This window comes from Lampetra planeri, chromosome 43, assembly GCF_965212315.1.
Source record: "Lampetra planeri chromosome 43, kcLamPlan1.2.h2, whole genome shotgun sequence".
In the NCBI taxonomy this organism is placed as follows: Eukaryota; Metazoa; Chordata; class Hyperoartia; order Petromyzontiformes; family Petromyzontidae; genus Lampetra; species Lampetra planeri.
In genome coordinates this window covers 6,068,487-6,095,746 of record NC_136149.1, presented here as the reverse complement: position 1 = coordinate 6,095,746, position 27,260 = coordinate 6,068,487, and the positions used below count along the sequence as shown (strand labels likewise).

The 27,260-nt window shown below is 50.2% G+C and overlaps 1 protein-coding gene across 1 annotated transcript; it reads left to right on the top strand.

The window, feature by feature from the left end:
* LOC144732635 (F-box-like/WD repeat-containing protein TBL1XR1) lies at positions 1 to 27,260 on the top strand. Its single transcript, XM_078614137.1, has 15 exons — positions 1 to 189; positions 2,859 to 2,938; positions 3,652 to 3,797; positions 6,399 to 6,579; positions 7,240 to 7,366; positions 9,691 to 9,844; positions 11,177 to 11,240; positions 12,667 to 12,764; positions 13,769 to 13,829; positions 15,507 to 15,628; positions 17,020 to 17,094; positions 18,872 to 18,999; positions 20,751 to 20,916; positions 21,250 to 21,351; positions 24,161 to 27,260. Exons 2-15 carry the CDS (start codon positions 2,881 to 2,883, stop codon positions 24,185 to 24,187), a joined length of 1,509 nt encoding a protein of 502 aa, XP_078470263.1. The 5' UTR covers positions 1 to 189; positions 2,859 to 2,880; the 3' UTR covers positions 24,188 to 27,260.

Below are 27,260 nucleotides of genomic sequence, written 5' to 3'. Positions count from 1 at the left end.
TCACTCCGCCTCTCCGAGCCGCCATTGCCCGTCTCCGCTGCCCACTGTCCCCCTCCCCCGCCGTCTTTGTTGTCGCTCTCGGCGCTCCGTCACTCGCCGTCACTCGCGGCCACCACCCAGAGGGGCACCGCCGCCACCGAGCCGGGCACCGCAGGAGACGACGCAGCCGCCGGAACCCCGAGCAGAGAGGTGAGCGAGATGGCGTGAGACACACGCGGCACTGTACGCGCTTGTGCGGGCCACAGTGCATCGCGCACTGTACATAGCACAACGCACTGTACACAGCACAACGCACTGTACACAGCACCGCGCACTGTACACAGCACTGTACACAGCACCGCGCACTGTACACAGCATAAAGCACTGTACACAACGCACTGTACACAGCATAGAGCACTGTGCATAGCACTGTACACAGCATCGCGCACTGTACACGCACGGCGCACTGTACACAGCACTGTACACACACGCACCGCGCACTCTACACACCAGCACAGCACACAACGCACCGCGCACTGTACGCGCACTGTACGCTTATTAACAGCAGCGTCTCGTGTGTGACTGCAGCTGCGTGTTGTTGTACACTGCCGACACCACCGCACGCGAGGGTTGTACACAGCGCGCGTGTGTGTGCACAGTGCGCGTTGTGCACTCGTTTAATTAGAGCCGCTTGCTGCGTTTCGTCGTCCGCTCCTCCGACGCACACGTTTGGTGGCTACGCACAGTGCGAAAGAAGTTCTACATCCAGCGCCATGCATTGCTCTGCCCACAGCTGCGAACGTATCTTCTCTTAACGCAGTTTACGCACTTGCGCTACTGCGAGCGCACGTACAGGTACTTCACTCTGCGCTGTGTGCCCTGCAGTACACGAAGCTACATTGAAAGTGCTGGCAGTGAATACCACTGCCCTATGCAACGTCGCCCATTCAAACGAGCAATGCGGCTGAGCCAGTGGTGTGAAATTCCACAATCTCAGACTACTCACAACATAGTACTAATGTTATCGACCTCGGGAACATGATGTCTCATTCGTATTTATGGGTCGTGCCCATTGATTGCATCGTTGTACTGCAGCGGTCTGTCGGAGCGGACACTGCTGACTGAGAGCGTGGGGAGTGAAGTTGAAACATCCCTTGGACACCGATACGTGTAGATGGCATCACTCTCTGAGTCGGTGCTCATTTTGTGCGCGAAGTTATGTTTGATTAGATTTTTCCGTAGCAATTGAAGTAAATTCAGTGGTTGACGTGGTGCAAAAATTGATGGCTGTTTGATTCATTTTTCTTGTGCGGTTCTATGTTTTTGCGTTCGTATGTTAGTGATCGTGCTATCCTGGTCACATCAATTCTCACTTGGTGCAATTGGCTTTGTTGTGTTTGTGTTGCCCTCCGATTAGCACGGCTGGCTACGAACGGTGCGAAAGACGCTTAACGTACAAACAGAATACAGTAAAACCTTGGATTGCGAGTAACTTGGTCTGCGAGTGTTTTGCAAGACGAGCAAATTTTAAAATAAATAATAATTTGATAAACGAGTGATGTCTTGAAATACGAGTACTGTAGTACGTACAGTAAATACGCTTTGTCTGTCGAGCGTCACGTGATCACAACTGAGCCGATGGTTCTTCTCTCTGGGTAATCGTCTCCCATGCTCGGTCTCAGTCGGCGTGCCTGTGTACGCATTAAACTTGAAATTACTGTTGAGTGCAAATTATAGTGAGGGCCACTAATGTGTAGTGGAGCCATAACCTCTGCTTAATAATCCACGTGTGGAATCTCTGCATTGAGTCTGGGTAGAGTGTTTTGAAGAGTGAACATCTACACCAGGTTGTTTTAGGTTGTGGGACATTGTTGCAGAGGGCAATGCAGCAAATTCCAATGTTGAATTGTTTTTGTTTTACCCCCGTGTGGTGAATTATGGTCAAATAACTCCCATGACCCACACGACGTGGCATTGCCCTCATCCATAAGTGACTTGATGAAAGGGCTGTGCGTGTGCATGTACAGGCCCCCTGCACATTCATAAAGCCAGAGCCATCCGTAGGGTACACTGAAACGGGGGTGACATGCCCTGGGCCCCGCGCTTTGGTGGGGGGGGGGGGGGGGCATGCTACGACGTCACGGTGTCGGATGTAATACTTCCGGTTTAGTTCGAAGGTGTCGGGGGGGGGGGGCCAACCGGACCCCGCGCCCCTCTGTGGACGGCACTGCCCATGCCATACGCTTGGTGTAGATGTAGTGGCATAGAATCGGTCACGTAGCAGCATAGCGCTGGCTGCTGGCAGGGAAGGGGATCTGCAGCTTGCAGCAGCCCTGACTGACAGCAGGTCACGTGATAGACCAGAGAGGGATGTAGGGGAAGGGGCACATCGAGAACCCGCTCGTAGGTTCCAGAAGGGGGGCGTGGCCGGGGGCGGAGCCAGGCCACGCTGACAGTAAAAGAGGGGCCAGGGAGGGAGCTCGGGGCTGTCGTGTGGAGTGGGGGGGGGTCCCCGTCGCGCTGCTGCTGGACTCTTCACCTTCGTCTTCGTCTTCACCATCTCGGAGTCGCCAGTCAGGCGGCAGTCCACCAGCTGCCCTGGTAGACTGCCTGACTGACTGGGAACCGTAGTCACTAAGTGTTCACTCTCAGGCCGTGTTAATAAACAGAGTGCCTCCTACTCTTAGTGTTTCCGAGTCAGTCACTACACATACACAGCTTCCCGTGTCATTCTCTTTGTTGAATTTGCAAAAAATACTCCCAAAAAATATGATGCCTAATAACGTTTTTATAAAGTCACTGGATTCTCGCATGTGTGACGCAGTGAGATTTAATTGGCGCGTGCTCATACATGTGTATGCGTGTTTGTGTGTTTACAGGACCGCCGTGCCACGTGTAATCATGAGCCTAAGCAGCGATGAAGTCAATTTCTTGGTTTACCGTTACCTCCAGGAGTCGGGTGAGCATGGGCAAATGGGCTCTGCAGGGTTTCCTGGGAAGAAAATAATTCTCATGGGAGATACAGGGAGGGGTTTTCCATTCCATGCATAGGGATGTTTCCACCAAACAGGGGTCTCCAGGACTAAATGCACGACCCCCCCAGGATGGACTGGGGGGGTCTCTGACGAGGTTACGCGTCAGTGGGCTCAGTAAGATCTCCCAGCGTGAGCGTATTATTTCCCGGCAGCTGCGTACCCATACCCAGCAGCATGGGGAGAACTTGGCAACGCTTTTAATGGAATGCGAAGTCTGATACCAGTCATCTTTTACGGTCTCCCCGGTTCAGCCCCTAGGGCCTTATTTCCATCATCAGCTCATTCTGTGTCACACTTCAGGTTGCTGATTCTGCACAAATTTGGCAGTAGACCTTGTCTGGGTTGAGCCATGCTGGGGTACACAGTACACATGACGCCACTCACCCCAGTCAGGTTTATTATACATGGAGCACCGCAAAAATACGGTTTACCAACACGTCTACTTCCCAGTCATCACGGCCCCAAGTGGATTCGCGCCCGTAACAATTGCCACCTGCCCTGGTTCAGACACAAAAATTGCTTGAGGTTATTTTTGCTCTTGTTGGCACATTAGCCAAACCCTGCCGACGTTGACGGGTCAGAACGCGCGAGCGTTGAAACGAGCCGCAGGCATCTCGGCCCACGTGTCGTGGCGCAGGTTTCTCGCACTCGGCGTTCTCTTTCGGCATGGAGAGCCGCGTGAGCCGCGCCAGTATCAACGGCGCCCTCGTGCCGCCCGCCGCGCTCGTGTCCGTGCTGCAGAAGGGCCTGCAGTACGTGGAGGCCGACATGTCCGTCAGCGAGGTTGGTGGGGGTGGTGGGACGGTGGTGGGGGTGGTGGGACGGTGGTGTGACGGTGGTGGGCGACGGTGGCGTTGGTGGGGGTGGTGGGTGGGGGTTGCGTTGGTGGGGGTGGTGGGTGGCGGTGGCGTTGGTGGTGGGGGGGGTGCCCATGCTGTGCCTTGGCAGCACGTGTTTCATGATGTCACTGTAATCGCGTGATCAGTGTGGGAGTGTGTGATGCATCTTTTTGTGACTGTGATCAATGTGTGACTGTAATCAATGTTCGAGCACGTTCAGTAAATTCGTTTAGATTATTTACATTATTTAGCTGCTCTGAATTTCCACATTAGCCACTTTGTTGAGCTTTTGTGGCCAGGTTACTTTTGAAAAAGAAGCTAATAGCTTAGTGGGCTTTACCTGGTAAGATAAAAATAGTTTAGTTTTTTGTTTTATATATATTTTAAAGTGATTGTTTACATTTCTTATGCTTTGTACTCTTATCATGTTTTGTATTGTAATGTTTTGACCGGCCCCTACTGGACATCTGTGAAAAAGAGCTTCATAGCTCTTCGGATTCCTGCAGTATCAATAACTATTCGGATTCTGAATGTGGGACTGTGTGATCAATGCGTGCATGTGATCAATGTGTAACTGTAATCAATGTGTGGTGATCAATATGTGACTGTGATCAACGTGTGACTGCAACTAATGTACGACTAATTTTCGATTTAAAGCTTTCGTGACTGCAGGGATTCATCTTTTTGGTTCTTTCGGTAAAGTCACGTAGAAGGGAAATGATAAAATAATAAAATACAAAATAATAGTGAGAATTGTATTTGATTATGTTTTATTTTTATTATTTTATTATTTCTCTTCTACGTGACTTTACCGAATGAACCAAGAAGAATAATGTACGACTGTGTGATTAATGTGACTGTGATGAATGTACAATAATGTTGACTGTAAGATTTCATTAATGTTCTGCAACATCAGTCTATCAGTGTATAACTGGGTTTAAATTCCTGCACCGAATATTGCTGCTTGCTCACTACCACCTATCACTCATTCCTAAAGCAACCCTGCTCAGCTCTTCCTGGTGTTACTCAGCATGTAAACAATATCATCGATGCCATTTTGAGAATATCCAAACTTGCACACATTTCTCAAACATTCATAACTTTATAAACAAGTGATGTCACCATATTCCACTAAAATAAACATGTTCAGTCATTTAAATAGCTCTGCCTGGAAAAAAACAGAATGTCAGAGCTTTAAACAAGGTTAAGTGGAACATGTCAGATAATAAAATTTAAAGGGTAACACTTGAGCACACTTCACCCAATCTCTTCTGAAAGGTTGAGGCACCATCCGTTCCATTTGTTACTTGATCTCAGCCCCCTCACCCTTCCTTCGCATGCCTCACAGCACGCTTCTCTCTCGCTCCCTTCCCTCCAACCATCGTGCAACCCCACGACGAATGTCAAGGCCCATGTACACTCGGCTAGCCAATGTTCCTTCCTTCATTTCAGTGCTTTGGGCATCTCTTCACATCCTCCTCTTAATAATTATGTTTGTGCAATTACTCAAGCACATGGTGCTTACTACACTTGTGTTTTTTCTCGTTTTTCCTGCTGCCTCTTTTGATCTGTTTAATTAATTTTCACCAGTAAAGAAATGTTACTGGTAGGAACATCCTGGTTACACCAGCCCACAGGGGATTATTCTGTCCGTCAGCCTTGCAGGGAGGGGCTGGGTGGGGAGGGAGGGGCTGGGTGGGGAGGGGAGGGTGGGGAGGGGCTGGGTGGGGAGGGGCTGGGTGGGGGGTGGGAGGGGTGGGAGGGGTGGGGCTGGGTGGGGAGGGGCTGGTCACCCCGTGGTGCCCTTATAAAACTCAACGTTTAACCTACTCACGCCGGCTTGTGCCCGCCCTCTCAGTCGGGCATATTTGCGGAATACACCATGCCGCCGTTGACCCTGGCCATTGACCGAGCAACCCAACGTTCCTACCAGCTCCCTCCGCAGGAATGTGTTTAAACCGAGCATATATTGCCGTGGACTGCGATGCTAAGAATACACATCATTTGGTTGGCAGTGGTGCTCAAGCAAAATTCACAAATAAAACTCAATTCGTGTGCTATGAAGAAGGATCATTGCCTGAAACGTCACCTATTATATATATATTTTATTTTAAGGCCTCCGTGTTATTGCTAAGAATATGGCATCTGATTACTATTGATGTAAAAAAATATAGAATAGGTAAACGAATACCATTAACTGTTGTTAAATCTGCTTACAACTGTTAATCACGCTGAAGATGCAAGCACCATTGCACGTGTGTTGAGTAAACACACGGTTAGCGCGCTGCGCTACGAACCCCGCGACCTGAGTTCGATTTCCATTTTGGGCTTCCACCTAGGTCGACTCGGCCTCAAACTAATACCTGCTGCGATGTGTAAACCTCCACTTGGAAGATGAAGGTGGCTGTATGAGGAGCCTGCGCCGGCCTTCATAACTGCTTCTCGCTCAACCGCACTCTCCCCGACACTCTTGAAGGCTACACGGGGGATCTCTGTCTTCGCATTAAGCACAAACTCGTTGCTCGACATGTCCCGCCCACTCCAGGACGGCTCTGCGTTCCGTCCCATCGAGCTGCTCTCCCTGGTGGACGCCGTGATGCCGGCTGTCGTGTCGTCGCGCCCCCACGCCTACCGCCCCAGCAACCAGCAGCCGGGGACGCCCCCCAAGAACGGGGGCGGCCCCCCGATGAACGGCGTTGACGACTACGGGGCGCACGCTCTCGGCGGTGAGCGAGCGAGCGAACGATACGTGGGTGGTGGCGAGTGTCGCGCCGCGAGCGTTGCCTCTCGCGTTCCATCGCCGCAGGGTCGGCCTCGACGCCGATGGTGCCCGATGGGCCAAGGCTGGATGATTTAGGTATCGATGAGGCGGGTGACGAAAATATTTGTCAACGAAATGGGTGGTTTTGGATTATTGTGAATTGTAATGTTGTGGTACGCTAGGACCTGCAGGTGTTAGTCTCCTCTTAAACTCCGTGTGTGTGCGTACGTGCTCATAATTATTGTTGGGAGTGGTAGTGCAGCTGTTAGCGTGCTGCTCTACGGATAAGGGTGACCCGAGTACGATTCCTGCTCACGGCCAACATCGGTGATGATTGTCTGAACCGGTCCTGGGCCTCCCCTAGGTCGACCCAACCTCAAATGAGTACCTGAAGTGGTGTGTAAACATCTCCACTGGAGAGACAAAGGCGGACGGGCGTGGTGCTGTCCACCCACCCCGTCGTGTACCGTGCCGGCCTTCATAGGTGCTCGCTAACAGCACTTGCCCCAATGGTCTGTTCAGGCTATACGGAGGATCTTTGTCTTTGTGTGTGATTGCCCTACGCTGGGTCCTTCCCTGCACCCGTTGCCACCTGTGCGCTCGTGCTGCCCCTCCACCCCTCCAGAGCCGCTGGTGGATGGGCCCGACGAGGGCTCGGTGCAGCTGTTGAACAAGGTGTCCGTGCTGCGCGGGCACGAGTCCGAGGTGTTCATCTGCTCCTGGAACCCGGCCCTGGACCTGCTCGCCTCTGGGTACGATTCGACTTTACCGCCACGCGACTCACGAGATCTAGCGGCGGTCTTCTTTCACAGACGAGTGCCTGGCTGGCAGATAACATGGTTGTCCGTGATGTCACAGGTTACCCGATGGTGCGCCACAGTGGTGAGAGGGGCGCCATGGTGGCGAGGTGTTAACTGCCTCGCCTAGTATACAGGAGGTCGTGGGTTCGATCGCGACCCTGACGCCAGGTGTATATTTGTAGTTTGCGTGTCTCTCTCTGATCATCATCACGGTGGTTAGGAGATGTTAACTACCTCGCCTGGTATACAGGAGGTCGTGGGTTCGATCCTGATCCTAGCGCCTGCTGTATATTTGGAGTTTGCGTGTCTCTCTCTCATCATCACGCCTGCTGTATATTTTGAGTTTGCGTGTCTCTCATCATCACGGTGGCTAGGAGATGTTAACTACCTCTGCCTGGTCTACAGGAGGTCGTGGGTTCGATCCTGATCCTGGCACCTGCTGCTGTATATTTGGAGTTTGCGTGTCTCTCTCTCTCTCACCATCACGGTGGCTAAGAGATGTTAACTACCTCGCCTGGTCTACAGGAGGTCGTGGGTTCGATCCTGATCCTGGCGCCTGCTGCTGTATATTTGGAGTTTGCGTGTCTCTCTCTCATCATCACGGTGGCTAGGAGATGTTAACTACCTCGCTTGGTCTACAGGAGGTCGTGGGTTCGATCCTGATCTTGACGCCTGCTGCTGTATATTTGGAGTTTGCGTGTCTCTCTCTCATCATCACGGTGGTTAGGAGACGTTAACTACCTCGCCTGTTCTACAGGAGGCCGTGGGTTCGATCCTGATCCTGGCACCTGCTGCTGTATATTTGGAGTTTGCGTGTCTCTCATCATCATCACGGTGGCTAGGAGATGTTAACTACCTTGCCTGGTATACAGGAGGTCGTGGGTTCGATCGCGACCCTGACGCCAGGTGTATATTTTGAGTTTGCGTGTTTCTCTCATCATCATCACGGTGGCTAGGGGATGTTAACTACCTTGCCTAGTATACAGGAGGTCGTGGGTTCGATCGGGACCCTGATGCCTGCTGTATATTTGGAGTTTGCGTGTTCTCTCCGTGGTCGTGTGGATTTTTCTCCGGGTCCTCCAGATTTTCTTTCCACATTTTAGAAACGTGGCTGCTATAAATGTCCATGTGATAAACCACTTCGTTGAGATATCATTAGTGGCCAGGTCGCTTCTGAAAAAGAACTGTACGGCTCAGTGGGCCTTACCTGGTAAAATAAAAATAGTTCAGTTTAGTTTGGTTCATCTTTCTCAGCATGTCGGAGTCTTTCAGCATTTTTATGTTGAATTATAAAACATAAAAAATTAATGTTTACCTGCAAACTACGTTGAGTGGAATAAAAACAAATGTCCCATTCCTTTGTTTTCTTGAAATTGTAAATTTTTTTATACTTGCATATATTGGCGGGATCAAAATGTACTTCTTATTGGAATGGAGGCTTATTTATAATTATTGAATTGGTTACCGTTGTGTGTTTGGAAGACTCGTGGCAGGGCTTACGTTGCGTGAACTACAGTTGAAGAATGTTTAAGCTAATCTTTATCCTACGACAAACACAGCAGAGCACAAAAACAACACCGAAAACGTGAATTACAATTTCCAGAAACTGATTTGGCGATAATGGTCGTGGAAAGTTATGTCATGCCAACAAGTCGGAGTATAACTGACAGTGGTTTCGAAATATATGCGGTCCCCTCTTATATGACAATGCGTTCTTGGTAACCCCGTCGTAAATCGGATGGTCGTTAATCAGACCCCCGTTTCCCGATAGACCGTAGACACAAGAGACATCACTTGCGGGTGTATTTTTCCTCGTCAGCCGTATCTCACGGGGTTTAATAGGTAAAGATCCACGCAAACACTTGAGAATAACAAAAGCTCCACCCCAAGTCACATCGGAAACCAGACCGACTCTGTTCAAATGTGTTCAGAGTCGGCGCTGGAAGATGTGTCGTAAATCAAGTTTCTGCCTCGTAAAATGATCCATCGGGGCGTCATATAAACGTTTTAAATGTGGATTGTCGTAAACCAGACCGTCGTAAACTGGAGACCTTTTTTAAATTAGCAATGATAGTGTCGTGTTTGTTCACGTGACAACTTTTTAAATTTGTCAGTGTCGGGTGGAGGAGGGCGTACGACACACATTGCCATTTTACCCGCATGGCGATCTGACCCGAAACTCACGTTTAAAAACGTCGCACGGATATGGTGGCTTAACCAATACATTTTCACTTACCAGCAATTAACACCTTGACATGACACCATTGCCGTGCCAGGTCAGGTGACTCTACAGCCAGAATCTGGGATGTGCGCGAGGGGCCGGGAGGGGCGCCGGCGGAGGGCTCCAGCCAGCTGGTGCTACGCCACTGCATCCACGAGGGCGGCCAGGACGTGCCCAGCAACAAGGACGTGACATCGCTCGACTGGAACGTGCGTATGGCCGCCGCGATCTCTCTCGCTGCTGGATGGTGGCGCCCCCTGCCTGCCTGCGCCAGTCGCCTGGCGATGCTGGCTGTAGCCGCAGAGCGTGGGGCATGTCGTATCAAATTGATTTTGATTAAAATTAACCCGTAAAAACAAAGTTTTTCACTATAAATCCTTTATATGCGTGGCGGCTAGAGTCCTCTCGTCCTCTGGCTTGAGATGGCTGCCACCTATGGGTCAGATGATTGCCTGCCACCATTAAGCAATTGGTAATTAAATATAAAAAAATGTTTCCTAAAAAGTGTCAATTTAGGAATTTAAATTGTCACGCACAACGAGTCTGTGTGCAAAATGTCAGCTCGATTGGATCACGGGAAGTGGGTTAAAAAACGACCGAAAGATTTGCACAGTCGTAAGCGCGCAAGCAAGCAAGCAAGTGAACTTAATATAAAGGATTTAAAAATGGAACACGTGGGCACCGCTGTATTGGAGCAGTGATAAAGTGTCATGTTCGTCACGTGACGGCTTTATCAACTGCCTGTGTTAGGTGGAGGAGGGTGCACGACACACATTCTACTAACGCGATCTGAGCCAAATATCAATTATGAGTCGTGTTGTTTGATGTTTGTAGATCGCTCTCCAGCATCACCGGTACGCCAAAGCAATGATAGTGTCGTGTTTGTTCACGTAACAACTTAAATTTGGCTGTGTCGGGTGGAGGAGGGCGTACGACACACATTGGCATTTTACCCGCATGGCGATCTGACTCAAAACTCATTTTCGAATCAATCGGCTGTTTGTTATTAGAATGAAATAGTTCTGCTTATGAACGTGGAGTGGAACAAGCAACTCAACACATGGCTCAACAGCTGCCTGCCCATCAACAGTGTTGATGGGCCCTAAACAAGCGAGACATTGGATTTGATACGTTTTGTTGCTGTTACAAACATTAGGTCCTTGTCTGTGCAAGAGTCCGCGCGAAAGAATACGAAGATTGCAACCGATATTCTTTATATTTGTCTCGACTTTGAACTGATTTTTGTAAAAAAAAAAAAAAGACATTCTAAAGCTCATGCAGGAAGCCATTTGTCTTTGTTAGTCGGACCCTCGCGTGTTTTTTCACAACGATTTATTATCGCTCTATTTGTGCAGCGGGAGGCAACTTGGTGTGTCCGGAGAAAACCCACAGATTTTGGCGTCGAGTGCGGTGGTGTGTCGCAGAGGATTCCTCTCGGCGTGATGACCTGGCCTCGTGTGCTGCTAGGCACAGACGTGTGCAGTATGCGCGCCGGTTAGGCCGAGACCTCTGCTGATCAATGTGTGTCGCTGTGTTTGTAGAGCGAGGGAACGCTGCTGGCCACTGGCTCCTACGACGGGTTCGCCCGGATCTGGACGAAGGACGGTGAGTTAGAGACGATTGCCCCAGCTTCGAGGCCTGCCTGGATCTTCCTTTTCGACCCACTAGCCAACCAAACCCCGTGACCCACTTCTACAACGCCAATTTTACCTGCAACTTGACCTGACCCACTTTCATTAGACCCAGATCCGCAACACAACCCAAAGTTTGGAATGTTTTTTGTTCAACAACAGTATCCGTCTTTGTTTGGACGCTAGGTTATTTTCACACTGTCATGTACGGTAACGTATACAGAAAACATAATTGTGTTGCTCCATCGTGAACATGACGCGACTCGCACCGTGTGTCGTAATACAATGATTAGAAGATTTTCAATTGGCGCCATTCTAAAAACGCGACGCTATTACCAAGGCGCGCTACGTTTGGCAGCCTGGTATAGTCCGCTGGTCATGTTGCAATGTGTTTTTTTTCCCGAATCGAGTAATTTCTTCATTCATGTCATGTGACATAGACGAACATGTCCAACCAGTGAAGATAAAACCTAAATATGGTAGCGGGGGGGGGGGAAGTAACTTATGATTAAATTTGCCAATCCGCTGGATGAAGCCAAACTCCACACAGAGAATTCCTCGTGCACAAACGCCCGTTGTGTTTGTGTTACGTTGCGTTTAGTTCGAGCAACCGCTGCCGACTGACCTCGCCTCCATTTGTTCCCAGCTAAAGGAGCCCCCTCTCCCTCCTGTTTGGCAGTCTGGAAGCAGCCGAGTCTGGCCCGACAAGTTGTGTTGCATGGTGATGCAAGACTAAAGCAGGAACTTTGTATCTGGTGTGTGTGCGTGTGTGTCTCTGGGGAGCGGTAGTTTGGCGGTTAGTGCGTTGTGCTGCGAACTCGGCGACCCGCGTTCGATTCCCGCTCACGGCCAACACCAGTGACGCTTATCTTACCTGATCCCGGGCATCACTTAGGTCAAATGAGTACATAGTGTGATATCAGCATTGGGGAGACAAAGGTGGCTGGGCATGGTGCTGGGAACGCTAGCCGCTTGTGTGCCATGCCGGCCTTCATAGATGCTCGCTTACAACGCTTGCCCCAACAGTCTGTTAAAGACTAGACAGGAGAGGTTTGTGTGTGTTGGTGTGTTTGGCGGTTGTGCGGAGCGGGAGTGAAGTTTCTAGCGCACTGTGCTATGAACCCGGTGACCCGAGTTCAATTCGAGTTCATGACTTAACAACAGTGGTGAATATTTGATGCGGTCCTGGGCCTCCCCAAAGTCAGCTCGGCCTTAAATGAGTACCTGGTGCGATGTGTGAACATCAGCACTAGCGAGACAAAGGCAGCCAGGCTCGATCCAGGCCACGCCGCCACCTCGAGTGACATTCTGGCCTTCGTAGATGCTCGCTTACAACGCCTGCTCCAACAGTCTGTTAAGGCTGTATGGGGGACCTGTGTGTGTCGTGTGTGTGTCTGTAGGTAACCTTTCGAGCACACTGGGGCAGCACAAAGGCCCTATTTTCGCCCTGAAGTGGAACAAAGAGGGGAACTACATCCTGAGTGCCGGTGTGGACAAGGTGAGGCCTCGTGTCTCCCCCACTATAGCTCTACTCGGCAACACAGATGCCTACGATGACACCGCCTAAGCCCTGGTGAAATACAATTGGTGTCAACTTACAACTATAATTCGTGACTTAAGTTATGAATACACTTAGTGAATGGATTACATATTTTTCAATTTAAAGCTTTCGTGACTGCAGGGATTCATCTTCTTGGTTCTTTCGGTAAAGTCACGTATAAGGGAAATAATAAAAGAATAAAAATAAGACATAATAACATAAAAATTCTCACGACGTTTCGGCCACAACACAAGCAGCCGTCCACAGGTGAAGAAACAGAGCTGTTTTATTATTTCCCTTCTACGTGACTTTACCGAAAGAACCAAGAAGATGGACTACATATGTACTCCAAATACCGCAGGCATTAACAGTTATATATCACTTGAAACCAAAGTGAGCGCATTATCTCATGTTCACATTACTCATGCCATCACAGTATCGTCAGTGTTGCTTGAAAACGCATGTGAAATGATAACCGAGGTCTCCTCGCCATTGGAATGTAGAATTTCCAGCGCTGGCTCATCGCTCGCGTAGTCTCAGGGTGGGGGAGGCAATTCCACACGCACCCACGTGAATTACTCTCATAATGCCATCAGATATCTACGCTGCCCGCCCAGTCTGCGAGATGCCTGCAAACAAACGACCCATTGCGGGACATTTTCAGCGACGATGCGTAAACGTAAACACTCGTGAATGATTGGAGCGTGTATGTGTGTGTGTGTACTGAACTTACTTTGCACCTTACGTAGGCAACCGTGCTAATTGGATGTGTGGGGACCTAATCGGAGGTGCGGGAAGTCAATCGGAGGTGCGGGAACGTAATCGGAGGTGTGGTGGGAAGCTAATTGGAGGTGCAGGAAGCGAAGCGGAAATGCGGGAAAGCGCACGAGAGGCGGTGTGGACGTGAGCGGTGTGAGACTTGGTGGCGCGTGCCGTGTGGCTCTCTCGCCCCTCGCTCTCAGACGACCATCATCTGGGACGCACAGACAGGAGAAGCCAAGCAGCAGTTTCCCTTCCACTCGGGTAAATCCTCGCGTGCCGTGAGCACGCCGCCAACGGCATCACCATGCGGTGCCGGAGACTTCATCACTCCGACCTGTTCTCCTGTCACCCTAACTGCACCGCCGCTTTTAATAACCCTACTTTTCATTTTAAGCACTATCATCTTATGTACAATTTGTGAAGGTGCTATGTACAATATATGTAAGATAAGAAACGATAAATTGTGTTTATTTACTAATCTGAGCTCCAAATGCCCCAGGCATTCACGTTTGTATCACTTGAGGCCAAAGTGAACGGCACCACCTGATGTTCGCATGACTCATGCCACAATATGTTGAAAAAACAATCGGCTTTACCCTTTCCGGTGATAATACAGGAGGTGTTAAGATGTTCGAACACCGCATAGACACCTATTGCAAGGCATCATCAAGTCTGCGTGAACTCCACATACTTGTGGTAAAACATGTGCACAACAGATGTATGCATTGTCTTGGAAACTGATTGGCCAACAACAGAAGACTGCCTCTTTCATGGCCTCACCGGTGTTAGATGAGAGGACGCCAATAGGCAATCTGAACACCTCCCGTATTTAGATTTGAAGTTTTCGTGACTGTAGGGATATCCATACTCTTTGGTTGTTTTTTTCGGTAAAGTCACGTATGTAGAAAATAAAATGAAAATAAAATTAAAACTATTGTTTTTTGCTGTGGTTGTCCCACCTGATGACGACGCTTGTGTTGCGCCCGAAACGTGATTTATTTTTAATTTATTTTATACCGACGTGACTTTACCGAAAGAACCAAAGAGTACGCCTCCTGTATTATTTCCGGAAATGGTGAAGCCCATTCTGTTTTAATCCTCTTGATATGTTCCTTGAAAACGTGCGTAAAATGACGAGTGAGATTCCCTCGCCGTGGGAATATGGAATTTCCACCGCTCGCTCAGGGGGGGTGCCTTAACAAGTCTGATTTTCAGTAAAATCCTGCTTGGGTCGTCGGACCAATTCTTCTTGACTAAAGCTCACAGCCGCCACTGGCAGCCAGCGAGCGGCTGTGAGCCGCCCAGCTTGGCGGCACCTGCCCTGCGCTCACAGTGCAGCTCCGCCAGATGCCTCAACTTGAACCTCATAGCATCCAACTGTTGCCGCGTTCCCACGACCACCGGGGAAGTTTGCTGGCTCGGCGCTCCACTCGGTTTCGCTGCTCGGCACAGGGTTCCAAGCGGCAGCCCTGCCGTGCCGACCCGGCCACCAGGCGGGCTCGGCGCACCTGCTCGGTGCCTCGCGTTGGTAGGGAGGGGGCGGCGCTTTTTCACCTGAGCCAACCTCAGAATCGATCGGGGTCTCTGCTGCGTTTCGGCGAATGTCAGGGCCGCACGTTTGAAACAAAACAAAAAAAACACCTCGGACAATTGCGAAACTTAACATATTTTAGCTTAGAATTGGCTAACTTCGCCGTAGCTTCCGTTAAATGTTGTTAATGACTTTAAAAAAATGTCTTCTCTCCTTTCACGACACGACCGTCCAGAGTAGCGGTGGGAAGGGGGCGGTGGGGAGCAGAGCCCACGGCCTTTTGGCTCGCGAAGCGTCGGGGGGAGGGGGGGGGGAAATGAAACCTGTACCACGGTGTGGCTGTTGTAACATCCGAAACGCCGGCCTCCGGCCCCCTTTGTCGTCTAATCGCGTCCCTCGCGTTGCAGCGCCCGCGCTGGACGTCGATTGGCAGACGGACGACAGCTTCGCCTCGTGCAGCACCGACATGAGCATCCACGTGTGCCGGCTGGGAGAGGAGGAGCCGATCCGGACCTTCCGGGGGCACACGGTGCGTGGTTAGCGTGGCTCGCGAGTGCCAAGCGGTCGCGCGTTTTTGCCGTTCGTTGCGGGGGTTTGCGGTGCGAGTCCCCACGCCTGCCCGGGTCAATACTGTTGGGGGCGTAATGTCTGTAATGACGCCACGCAAGCCGGCTGCCGTCCCATCACCTGCTCCTTGCTTCTTGCCTCGGCTGTTTTCTTTCCATCGTAACAATAATAATGCAGTGGGAGGTGGCTTGGGTGGGGAGCGGTGGTGTAGTGGTTAGTGCACTGCGCTACGAACCCGGCTACCCAGATTTCATTCCCGCTCATGGCCAACACCAATGAAGATTGTTTGATCCGGTCCTGGGCCTCCCCGAGGTCGACTCAAATGAGTGCCTGGTGCGGTTTGTCAACACTCGCCACTCGGGAGACAAAGGCGGTCGGGCGTGGTGCTGACCAACCATCCCTTCATGTGCCGTATCGGCCTTCATAGGTGCTCACTAACGGAACTCGCTGCAACAGTCTGTTAAAGGCTATGCGGGGGATCTTTGTCTTTGGTAGGGGGGGTGGAGAATCACTTCTAAGAGACAGAGGCCCCATCCTCTGTGTCCTGGCTTTCGAGCGACGCTCGGCTCGGCCTCCGCGCCTCAGCGTCACGCACGCACGTGACATCACAGTGACATCACAGTGACATCACAGTGACATCACAGTGACATCACAGTGATATCACAATGACATCACAATGCCTACGCAGCCGTCTGCTTTGCGGTGGACGTTCCAGTTCCAGCAACGTCACATATTGACCAAGAGCAGACCACATTTCCTGGGGTCACGGTCCGAATTTGTCAAATTTCATAGGAACAATCTCCCTACAAAATACTTAAGTGGGAGATAACTCCCCCCCCCCAACAGCCGTTTATAATATAAATAAGCAGACAATACTCTTTAACGTATCTGTCTCCATGTAAAATAATTAATACATTTTTGGTACATAACCCGTCAGCGACAGCTTTCTGGGAGAGCCTTAAGACGCAATTATTTTAAGTGGTGTTTCCTATTTCTTTAATATATATTTTTTTCTGTTGGATGTTATGAATGTGAGCCTACATGCGCGTGTGTGTGTTTGTGTGTGTTTGTACAGCGCCTTGTGATCTCCGGGTGTAAGGCACTTTAGAATTATAAATTATTATATCAGCAGAGTTTCTTCAGTACAAGCGAACTCTGGACCGGTTTTGACACACAGTTTCTCATGGGTTCATAGATACATATGTAATGCTGCGATGATGGTGGTTATAAAAATTACGTTGTTAATCCATGCTGAATTTCTGGAGAATTTTTTATGGTCATACGTGACAGCACACGCATGTTGCCGGTTCATCACTGTTCACACGTGTGTCTGCGTGCCGGCGTGTGGAACAGAACGAAGTTAACGCAATCAAGTGGGACCCCTCGGGGACACTGCTCGCCTCCTGCTCTGACGACATGACTCTCAAGGTGCGCACACGAACACTCTTTTTTTTTGAGTAGGTGGCATCATAAAACCCTTGAGGTCGGCGACTCCAGGTGCTCGTGACGGCTCTTGTCGGAGCGCCGAGCTAGCACCGGCAAGGTTCTGAGTTCACAAACCCAGGGGCTTCTCATTTCCACAGCCGCTCAAAACTTGGCCCGAGTCACGTCCATGTCACTGTGGCCCCTTGGTTTTCACAGCAGGTCTGTGGAGCCGTAGCCAGTAAAGCTTTCCGTGCCTTGGCCTCGGAGCTCCCTTTCTGAACTCTACGACCCGTGTGGAGGCTGGCCCAACCCTGGATATGGTTTTAACGGCGTCACGGGGTCAGCTGAGTCTGGTACCAGACTGGTCCCAGACTGGTCCCAGACTCGGCTGGCCAATCTTAGCTCTGATAGGAGTCTGGGACCAGCTTGAATCTGGGACCAGCTTGAGTCTGGTTGTGGATACATGGGAACAGTCGGACCTGATTAATCAAGCTTGCCTACTTAAGATAAACAGTCTAAAATTAATCTTATCGAGCTGACTTAACCCAACCGAGAATGTATTATTTAACACGGATTTCTGTTTGTGCACTCTTCATTATTAACGTGACAGATATTTTGCTCCGATTTCTCTGCTTTATCGCTCCACTTTATTTGATTGGTTTTGCATTTGTCATATCGGTGACCCAGGTCACTCCAGCAAATGGAGGTTCTGTTCTGGTCCCTTTTAGTTCTTGCCTGAGTTAAACAACACACCACCATGGCCTGTCCAAAGTGTTGTCGATCACCGATGTCTGCACAAGAAACCTTGGGTTTTTCATTCAGCCCAGTGAACGTCTTGAGAGGTAAATATGAATGTAGACTCGTGTGCTCGCTGATCGACATCTGGTGGACCCATGCATAAACTAAATAATTTCTATTTTACCAGGTAAGGCCCACTCAGCTATGTAGCTCATTTTCAGAAGTGACCTGGCCATAAATGATAGCTCAACGAAGTGGCTTATCACGTGTAAATGTATAGCAGCCCAAAGACTCAACGGAGGAGGGAAAAACCGGCGGACCCGGAGAAAAATCCACACGACCACGGAGAGAGAGCATGCAAACTCCAAATAGGGTCGGGATCAAAGCCATGCTCTCCTGCATGCATAGCATGCGAGGTGGTTAACATCTCACCACCGCATCTCACGGAGCATCATCCCTGCGACTCACAACGTTGAGCACCTCACGGCCGTCTAATGGATTCTCGTGTTGTAGTTCACCTGTTGCAAATCACGCACTCGGCCCTGTTTGCCGCAGCGTCTCGCCAGCAGCTGCTGCCTGTGGTTCAGGTCTCGTGTAAGTGGTCAGCTCCACGAGTTCTGTCTTTACTCGCCGCCTCTCTTATCAGAAGCAAGCAGCAAACTAATCACAACTATCGAATGTTATTATTTAATTTACTATGGGGGGTTGGGGAGGGGGTGTTGATTAAGTGGTGTGCATTAACCTATTGCTGCTACACAAACCAATTCAGTTAACCTCCCCACATTTTCTCCAAAAGTGGACTCGCCTTTGCTTGCTGCTCAATGTTTCTGTGCCTCAGCTTCTTGGGTTTCCATCTCAGTTTCTTGGTGTGATTTCCCAATTTGTATCCATTCGTGCTCCGACTGACTTTGGAACCCTTTGGGGCTTGACGTGTACGCGGGACCACTCTGACCGCTCTTCACATCGCCAAGAAGCGTCGTCCAACATCGGACAAGAGGTGGCAGCTGTCCATTTGACCGCGGGGCACTTTGATCATCCTCAGATCTGGAGCATGAAGCAAGACACCTGCGTGCACGACCTGCAGGCGCACAGCAAGGAGATCTACACCATCCGTTGGAGCCCAGGCGGGTCGCACTCTGGCCACCCCAACAGCGGCCAGATGCTCGCCAGGTCTGCGTCCTCTCGAATTGGAATCGGGATTATCTATTTCTTAATTTGTAGCTTTCGTGACTGCAGGAATTATTTTCGGTAAAGTCACGTATTTTATCTTTATACGTGACTTTAGCGAAAGAACCAAAGAGTATTATTTATTTCAACTGGAGGAACCCGATGAGCTAAAGCTCTTTTTCACAGACGTCCGGTGTAGACCAGCGGGTCCAAGCCTGTGGTCGGCAGGCCACCGTTGGCCCACGGGGCTGTCGAGAAGTGGTCCACAGAAACCGTTGCGGGTCAATGTCGCGATTCATAATTGTGATGAATAATTAATTGGGTTTTTTGGGTTGGGTCGTCGTGTACGACACTTTTTTACGCAAGTTAACTCGAAGTACTGATTATGAAAAACGATAAGTAAAGTTTTAAACGTGAAGCTCTTTCGCCCGATAAATTGGTGCTTAAAAAATTACGTCTTCAGCAGGAATTGATTTCATCGTGGAATCTTCACGGTAGTCGATGCGTCCCTGAAAAGTGCCACGTTAATTGAAAACGACGCGCTCAGTGACGAAATGACCAAGTTTCTGAATCCCATTCGCGCACTGTTTGCTCGGCCTGCAGCCAGGCAGTGAGATGGGGGTACGCCGCCGCGTACCGGATCATTCCGCGGGGGTCGTCGAGGAGTGGTTCGCAGAAACTGTTGTGGCCCACGTGGTGTGATGCCTTGGTTTTAGTTGGAGGGTTAACGGTGGTCTGCGGCTCTAGAATGATTCATCTTCTTGGTTCTTTCGGTAAAGTCACGTAGAAGGGAAATAATAAAATAATTAAAATAAAGCATTGTAAAATAATTCTCACGACGTTTCGGGCCACAACGCAAGCAGCCGTCCTCGGGTGAAGAACAGGTCTGTCGGGGAGACAGCGTCTGAATGAACACCACCAGGCTTGGAAGCGTATATTTAAGCTGGGTTGCAGGGGGAAGAGCGCCTTGACAACCGAAAGAACCAAGAAGATGAATCCCTGCAGTCACGAAAGCTTTAAATCGAAATCTAGAATGATTGTGAACCACCGCTCCAGACTGATCCCTACATCCAGGCCCTGGAGCCGTAGCCGTGCCGTTAGTGCCCAAGCTGCACAGCCCCAGAGTGGAACCGCGTCCTGACCCGAGCAGCGTCGTTTAAAAGTCAAATGATGAGCGTGGGGCCAACGATCATCGTTTATTGGCAGCCCCAAGGTAGTGGTGGAGCTCGCGTGTTATTCCTATGACGGAGCCAGTCTTTGTATGTATGTTGAACTTCTTCTGCACCATACGTAGCCAACCGTGCACATCGGAGGTGTGGGGAAGGACAACAAACTCAACAAAAAAGCAGTTATAAAGAAATGAGTTTTTAGTCTGGGTGATTTAAACGTGTATAGCTCTAGTGGCTTCCTAACATTGGAAGGAAGCGCATTCCAAGACGGCCGCAGAAGTGCAACTAAAAGCGCTTGATGCAGTGGCCGTCTTTGTTCGATGGCTAGCCAGAAGCCGCTGTGAGGGTGACCGGAGTTCACGTGATCGTTTATGCTCCTTGACAAGCAAGGTCTTTTTCGATTTAAAGCTTTCGTGACTGCAGGGATTCATATTCTTGGTTCTTTCGGTAAAGTCACGTAGATGGGAAATAATAGAATAATAGAAATATAAAAAATAAAAATTCTCACGACGTTTCGACTGCAACACAAGCAATCATGATCTTTCTGTTTGTGCCGTGGTGGCGGTGGCGGCGGTGTTCCCGTAGCGCGTCGTTCGACGCGACGGTGCGCCTGTGGGACGTGGAGAGCGGCACGTGCACGCACGTCCTCACGCGCCACACCGAGCCCGTGTACAGCGTCGCATTCAGCCCCGACGGGAAGTACCTGGCCACCGGCTCCTTTGACAAGTGTGTACACATCTGGAACACGCAGGTGAGGCCCAGTATGAGAGAGGCCATCCTCTGGTGGGACACAGAACTGAAATGAGGTTACGTCACCGCGTACCGTATCATTCCGCGTACTGCATCGTATCGCTCGGCCGTGCAGCTCAAGAACGTAGTTTGTTATTGACCGCTCGGATCGTGCGCCTGTGACGCGTGCGTTCAATGCGTGCGACGGTGATGCGTGTGCGTGCCACACTTGTGAATGTGCTTGTATAATGTGTGCCTGCCTGCCTGCGATATGTGCCGGTGCGATTTTGTGTGTGTGTGCATGCAATGTGCGCGTGTGCGATGTGTGATTGCGTGTGTGTGTGTGTGCGTACAGACGGGCTCGCTGGTGTACAGCTACCGGGGCAGCGGCGGCGTATTCGAGGTTTGCTGGAACTACACGGGAGAGCGGGTCGCGGCCAGCGCCTCTGACGGAACGGTGAGTGACGGTGATTAGCCAGGGCTCCAACTCACCCCCAAATCCACTCACTCACCCCCAGATCCACCCACTCACAGATCCACTCACTCACCCATAAATGCACTCAATCAGGGCTCCACTCACCCCCAAATCCACTCACTCACCCCCAGATCCACCCACTCACAGATCCACTCACTCACCCACAAATGCACTCAATCAGGGCTCCACTCACCCCCAAATCCACTCACTCACCCCCAGATCCACCCACTCACAGATCCACTCACTCACCCACAAATGCACTCAATCAGGGCTCCACTCACCCCCAAATCCACTCACTCACCCCCAGATCCACCCACTCACAGATCCACTCACTCACCCACAAATGCACTCAATCAGGGCTCCACTCACCCCCAAATCCACTCACTCACCCCCAGATCCACCCACTCACAGATCCACTCACTCACCCACAAATGCACTCAATCAGGGCTCCACTCACCCCCAAATCCACTCACTCACCCCCAGATCCACCCACTCACAGATCCACTCACTCACCCACAAATGCACTCAATCAGGTCTCCACTCACCCCCAAATCCACTCACTCACCCCCAGATCCACACCCCCACACTCAGATCCACTCACTCACCCACAAATGCACTCAATCAGGGCTCCACTCACCCCCAAATCCACTCACTCACCCCCAGATCCACCCACTCACAGATCCACTCACTCACCCACAAATGCACTCAATCAGGGCTCCACTCACCCCCAAATCCACTCACTCACCCCCAGATCCACCCACTCACAGATCCACTCACTCACCCACAAATGCACTCAATCAGGGCTCCACTCACCCCCAAATCCACTCACTCACCCCCAGATCCACACCTTCAAACTCAGATCCACTCACTCACCCACAAATGCACTCACTCAGGGCTCCACTCACCCACAGAGCCACTGAATCAGGGCTCCACTCTCTCACAGATCCACTCACCCAGAGATCCACTCACTCGGAGATCCACTGATTCACAGATTACTCACTCACAGGTCCACTCATTCAGGGCTCCACTCACCGATCCACTTACACACATAACTTCTGACCCACAGGTCCACTCATCCACAGATTCACTTTAGTGAGCGGATCTGTATGCGAGTTGACCTGTGTGTGACTGCGTGGATCTGTGAGTAAGGGAGTGAATCAATCTCAGTGAGTGGATGTGTGAGTGAGTGGATTAGTGTGAGTGAGAGGATCTTTTATGTGAGTGCATATTTTGTCTTTACTTCAGCCACTAATGCATTCATTAGTGGACTGCCAATTCTGTAAATGCAATATTTTGTTCATAATTTTTAGATGCCAATTCTCTATTGTGAACACATTCACCGTCACAACCACCATCACCACCGTTAATTTTACTCTTCCCCACCCCACCACATCACATTCACTGCCCAAGACCATTGTCAATGTCATCATCATCTTCACTGCATCCACCATCCGGAGTTTGAAGTGGATCACGAGGATGGGGTTAATTTAATGGAACTCGCCAACAGGGGGCGAGACAGGGCGCAATGTATGTATGTTGAACTTCGTTCGCACTGTATGGATCCAACCGGGCTAATCGGCGGTGCGGGGTGAAGGACAACAAACTAAACACAAAAAGCAGTTCAATCTTGATTTGAAGCTTTCGTGACTGCAGGAATCCATACTCTTTGGTTCTTTCGGTAAAGTCACGTGGGTAGAAAAAATAACAATAAAACACGACGTTTCGGTTGCAACACAAGCGGCAGTCTTCAGGTGAGATTTTTTTTTATCTGTGCTTATATAAAGCCACAACAGCAAATACATTTTTTTTTTATCTGTGCTCATATAAAGCCACAACATCAGATGAAAAAAATTTTCTCACCTGAAGACGGTCGCTTGTGTTGCGACCGAAACGTCGTGTTTTGTTTTGTTATTTTTCCTCCCCACGTGACTTTACCCAAAGAACCAGAGAGCACAAAAAGCAGTTCTAAAGAAATGAGTTTTCAGTCGAGATTTAAAAGGAGGCCGGGTAGCAGCACCCCTGGGAGGCTGACAATGTCTCTGTTTCACGTTCCTGTCTCTCCACGTAATAATAATAATAGGAGAGCCACACTGAGCCATGTGACTCTGTTGAAGGGCGTCCTGCATTGCTGGGTTGATATTGTAAGATGTTTCCAGCTAAATGAATGATGAGTGTTTATAGCGGGAGGAAGCTGAAGCACCCGGAGAAAACCCACATCTTGCGTGAGGGAGCAACGCTCTATTCCCCTTCTTAAAGACAGATTTGCGAAGGAGATAAATTGTCTGCTTATATTTGTTCAGTATTCTTATTGTTCACGTTTTCAGAAGCACCAAATTGTGTACAACCTTGAAGCAGCAGCAGCAGCAACTGCTTGGTCACATTTCGATTTAAAGCTTTCGTGACTGCAGGGATTCATCTTCTTGGTTCTTTCGGTAAAGTCACGTAGAAGGGAATTATTTTATTATGTTTTATTTTTATTATTTCCCTTCTATGTGACTTTACCGAAAGAACCAAGAAGATGCTTGGTCACAGTTCTCTGACGGCCACGCTTGCTGGGGTATTCTGCACGGTTGGCTTCTTCTCCGTAGGGCCCATGTTGCTGTCGAGCAACGGCTATCGTTGTACATTGGGGGGGGGATTAATGAGTCGGATGATTGCGGAGTCGGGACTGGCGGAGTGGTGCACCGAGTCGTTAAATGTTCCTTGGTGCTCTGCCGGGTGGTGACCACAGCCTGGTTAACGATTTGCCGTCCTCTCTGCCCTACCTCCACCTTCCGTTTCTTCTTGGCAGGTGTGCGTGCTGGACCTGCGGAAGTAGCCAAACGCGACAAGCCCTACGACCCGGCGGCCCCACACGTTCCCAACCACCCGAGCCCTACTCCACCCCCTCACCACCCATGGCCCATCAAGGTCCATGCCTTCCCGGCTTGCTCAGTCGCGCGCGCACCCCCCATCGTACAACCTTTACCCCGACCCGCCGCTCAAACGCTCTCTTTCCGTAGCCTTTATCGGCAGCCTGTGGCTTCGTATTCGCCGATAAATGTTCCACTCTCTACTTTCACGAGGTTTAAGGTCGTGGCAACCTCTCTCATAACGGGGTCGCGGTGGTAAAGAGTTGCGCAGTCGTTACGAACTTTCTTGCCGTAATCTTTAGTTGCACGCGTTGTGTTTTAAAGTGGCGACTCGCGCCGTGGTACTGGCAACGTAGTCTGTCCGCTGTTGCGAGTGACATTGTGGGATTTTAAGGTCCTGCTTCACGGCGGCAAACGCTCGCTGCGCGATGAGAACATCGCTCGGTGGGGCTCCACGATCAACTCTCCCGCTTGCAGCAGCACCGACAGTAATGCTGCTACGTGGTTTCACAGCACATCGCCTCTCCTCGACTATTCCTGTCATCCGCACCCACAATATTATTCGCGCTTACCCACAGATTGCACCTCCGATTAGCACGTACATACAGATAAGTGAGCCCCGAAAAGTGGCATCCTTATTATCCACGCTTTAAGGGTGCCGATACACACACGCACACAACTACCCCGTGGTGCGGTGGTGGTGGTGGTTCTTCCGGTGCTCCCATTGGGCCCCTATGTTAGTTCCGGTGCTGGTCCCAGCGATCTCCCTGTGGTCCCAACCGCCCGACGCCGACTCGCGTGGTAATGCCCAGCGGCCACGGGAGTGGCGGCGTCCGTTTACAGCGGCGAAGTTGATGCCACGCGCACCCGGACGTTTGCCACGGATTCATCCCCTTATCCGCATTCATCCACGCGCCTCTGCATGCAGATAAGAGGGAGGAAACTCACGCCGTTAAGACGAGGGACATCACGCAGATAAGTCTGGGATGGTTTAATCAGTGCAATTGCAAAACACGAAATCGAATTACATTTGAAAGAAAATGAGAATGGACGCATCAAGTTGCGCTGATGTTGAGGCGACGTGGATCGTTTGGTTGATCGCGACAATCCACAAGTTCGACTCGTCATCGTCGTCATCGTCACTCTACGTTCGCTCGGCACCGTGGCAAACGCCGAGCGTCGCCGATCGCCGTGCGAGCAGCCAGGAACGCCGGCAGAAGTCCCGAGAGAAGTATTTTGAAGGCGGATTGTTTCGCTTAATTGTAGTCGTGTTCAGTCCCGTTGTCAATCCAGTGCTGGACGAAAGGCCTCTTCTCCCCCGTTTGACCATACTTCACCGTGCTGGTTCGGTGTGGTTTGGTGAAGGGGAGCCCAGAATACTGTTGAGATTTGACGCTCGCTACTGATTTGCTTTTACCGTGGGCCGGGATTCAAACTCGAGTCACGGTGCCACCGCCACCACCCACCCGATGCGCCACCCACCGCACCACACCACCGATGATTGCCGCATGTTTAAAGCCACGCTGAACCGTCCTCTGTTGAGGGAGAGGAGGAGGAGGTCTGTTTGAAGTGACTCAGAGACGTTAGTTTTGTTGTTTCTTTGGTGTCATTTTCTGTATTTCAGCGTTGCTCTACTGAGCTTGGGGTGTGTGGCTCATCTCATGTCTTGACTCGTGTTTGGTCTGCTGAGATATCCTTTGGTTTAAGATGTGAGAAAAAAAATCAGTGACATTCTGACAACACCGTCTTTATTTAGGTTAAAGTCATCTTAAGTCGATCCGAGTAAACATCTAATGATAATTTTATATGCAGCTTTCATTCGTTTATTTTGGGTTAGATCGTTTGGGTACAATACCTATGTATTAATTGTAACCCCCCTCGTCCCGAGAGCCAATGATTCACCTGCATGGCTATCCTGATGACGTCACGGCAGCCACTTAGCTTCTGTTAACGCCTCATGATGCAGGGGGGCGTGATCTCCAGCGAAACGTCGGACACGATTGTCCATAAGAATTGGTCGCTTTTTCGACAATCGGCACATTTTCCCAAGATGTGACAACTCGATTGGATTGCCCCTGCCAGGTGAAGGGCTGTCGTAACGACTAAAGTGTTTGACATCAGAGCTGCGATATCTACATGACGACGATCTTGCCCAGGTGTCGGCAGCCTGCGGTTTGACTCGTTGGCTTTCCCTGGGAGGAGGGCAGCCGTTTAAAAAAAAACTAAATCTTAAACGTTATTTTACGTAAAGATAGTTGATTAAATATGGCAGGGAACGGGTCACTGGGATTTGTTGGTGACAAGAAAATGTACAACAGTCAAACTATTGTTAAAGAATAAAGGGGGGGGGAAAAACTAAATTGACGCAGCTTATGCCATCACCTATGTTGTTTAAGTCATGATGTGTGTTGTCATTCGCTGCGTACCTGCTGTGTTTGTGTTCAAGTAGCTCTGCGTGTGGTGCGCTCTCCAACTATTCTGGTCAAGACAAAAACAAGATAATTATTCTTCTTGGAAAGGTTGCCGACCCCATGCTCCAGGCCAAAATAAACCGTGACTCATATTCTACGAGAGTACAAAAACAAGTCGTGATCACGCATGGAACTTCGTATCTGTCAAACGTGGCCACCCCAAAACCGCCACTGCCATCACCAAACTTCCCACACCTCCCCCTCCCTCTCCCCGCTCACAAACGACAGTGAATGTTGTCCCCAAACCCTTGAAGGCCCTGGCACCTGGTTCCCGAGCCAGGGTTCGCTGGCCTCCTCCCATCGCACACAGTCGCGTGCACAGGCAGTCCGTGGGGAATGGCGGCGTCTAAAATTGTTGTAAATGTTAAAAAATTTTGTCCTTGAAAAAAAAAATACTTTTTAAAGAATCTCCTCTCAGTGAGTCACTTTTTTGGAAAGAAACTTGACTGTGAACGTAGACTTATACAGTACTGTATATGTATTATTTTAAGTTTATAAAATGTGTACAGTGTAAAATGTAAGCTTTTGAAATACACATTTTGAAAGCGAAATAAAAAGCATGGAGTTA

Excerpts from the sequence above, each read along its gene's own strand:
- LOC144732635 (XM_078614137.1), top strand. The coding sequence starts at position 2,881 with ATGAGCCTAAGCAGCGATGAAGTCAATTTCTTGGTTTACCGTTACCTC. Across the intron at positions 2,939-3,651 it reads CCGTTACCTCCAGGAGTCGG|GTTTCTCGCACTCGGCGTTC; the intron begins GTGAGCATGGGC and ends GTCGTGGCGCAG. Across the intron at positions 7,367-9,690 it reads CTGGACCTGCTCGCCTCTGG|GTCAGGTGACTCTACAGCCA; the intron begins GTACGATTCGAC and ends TTGCCGTGCCAG.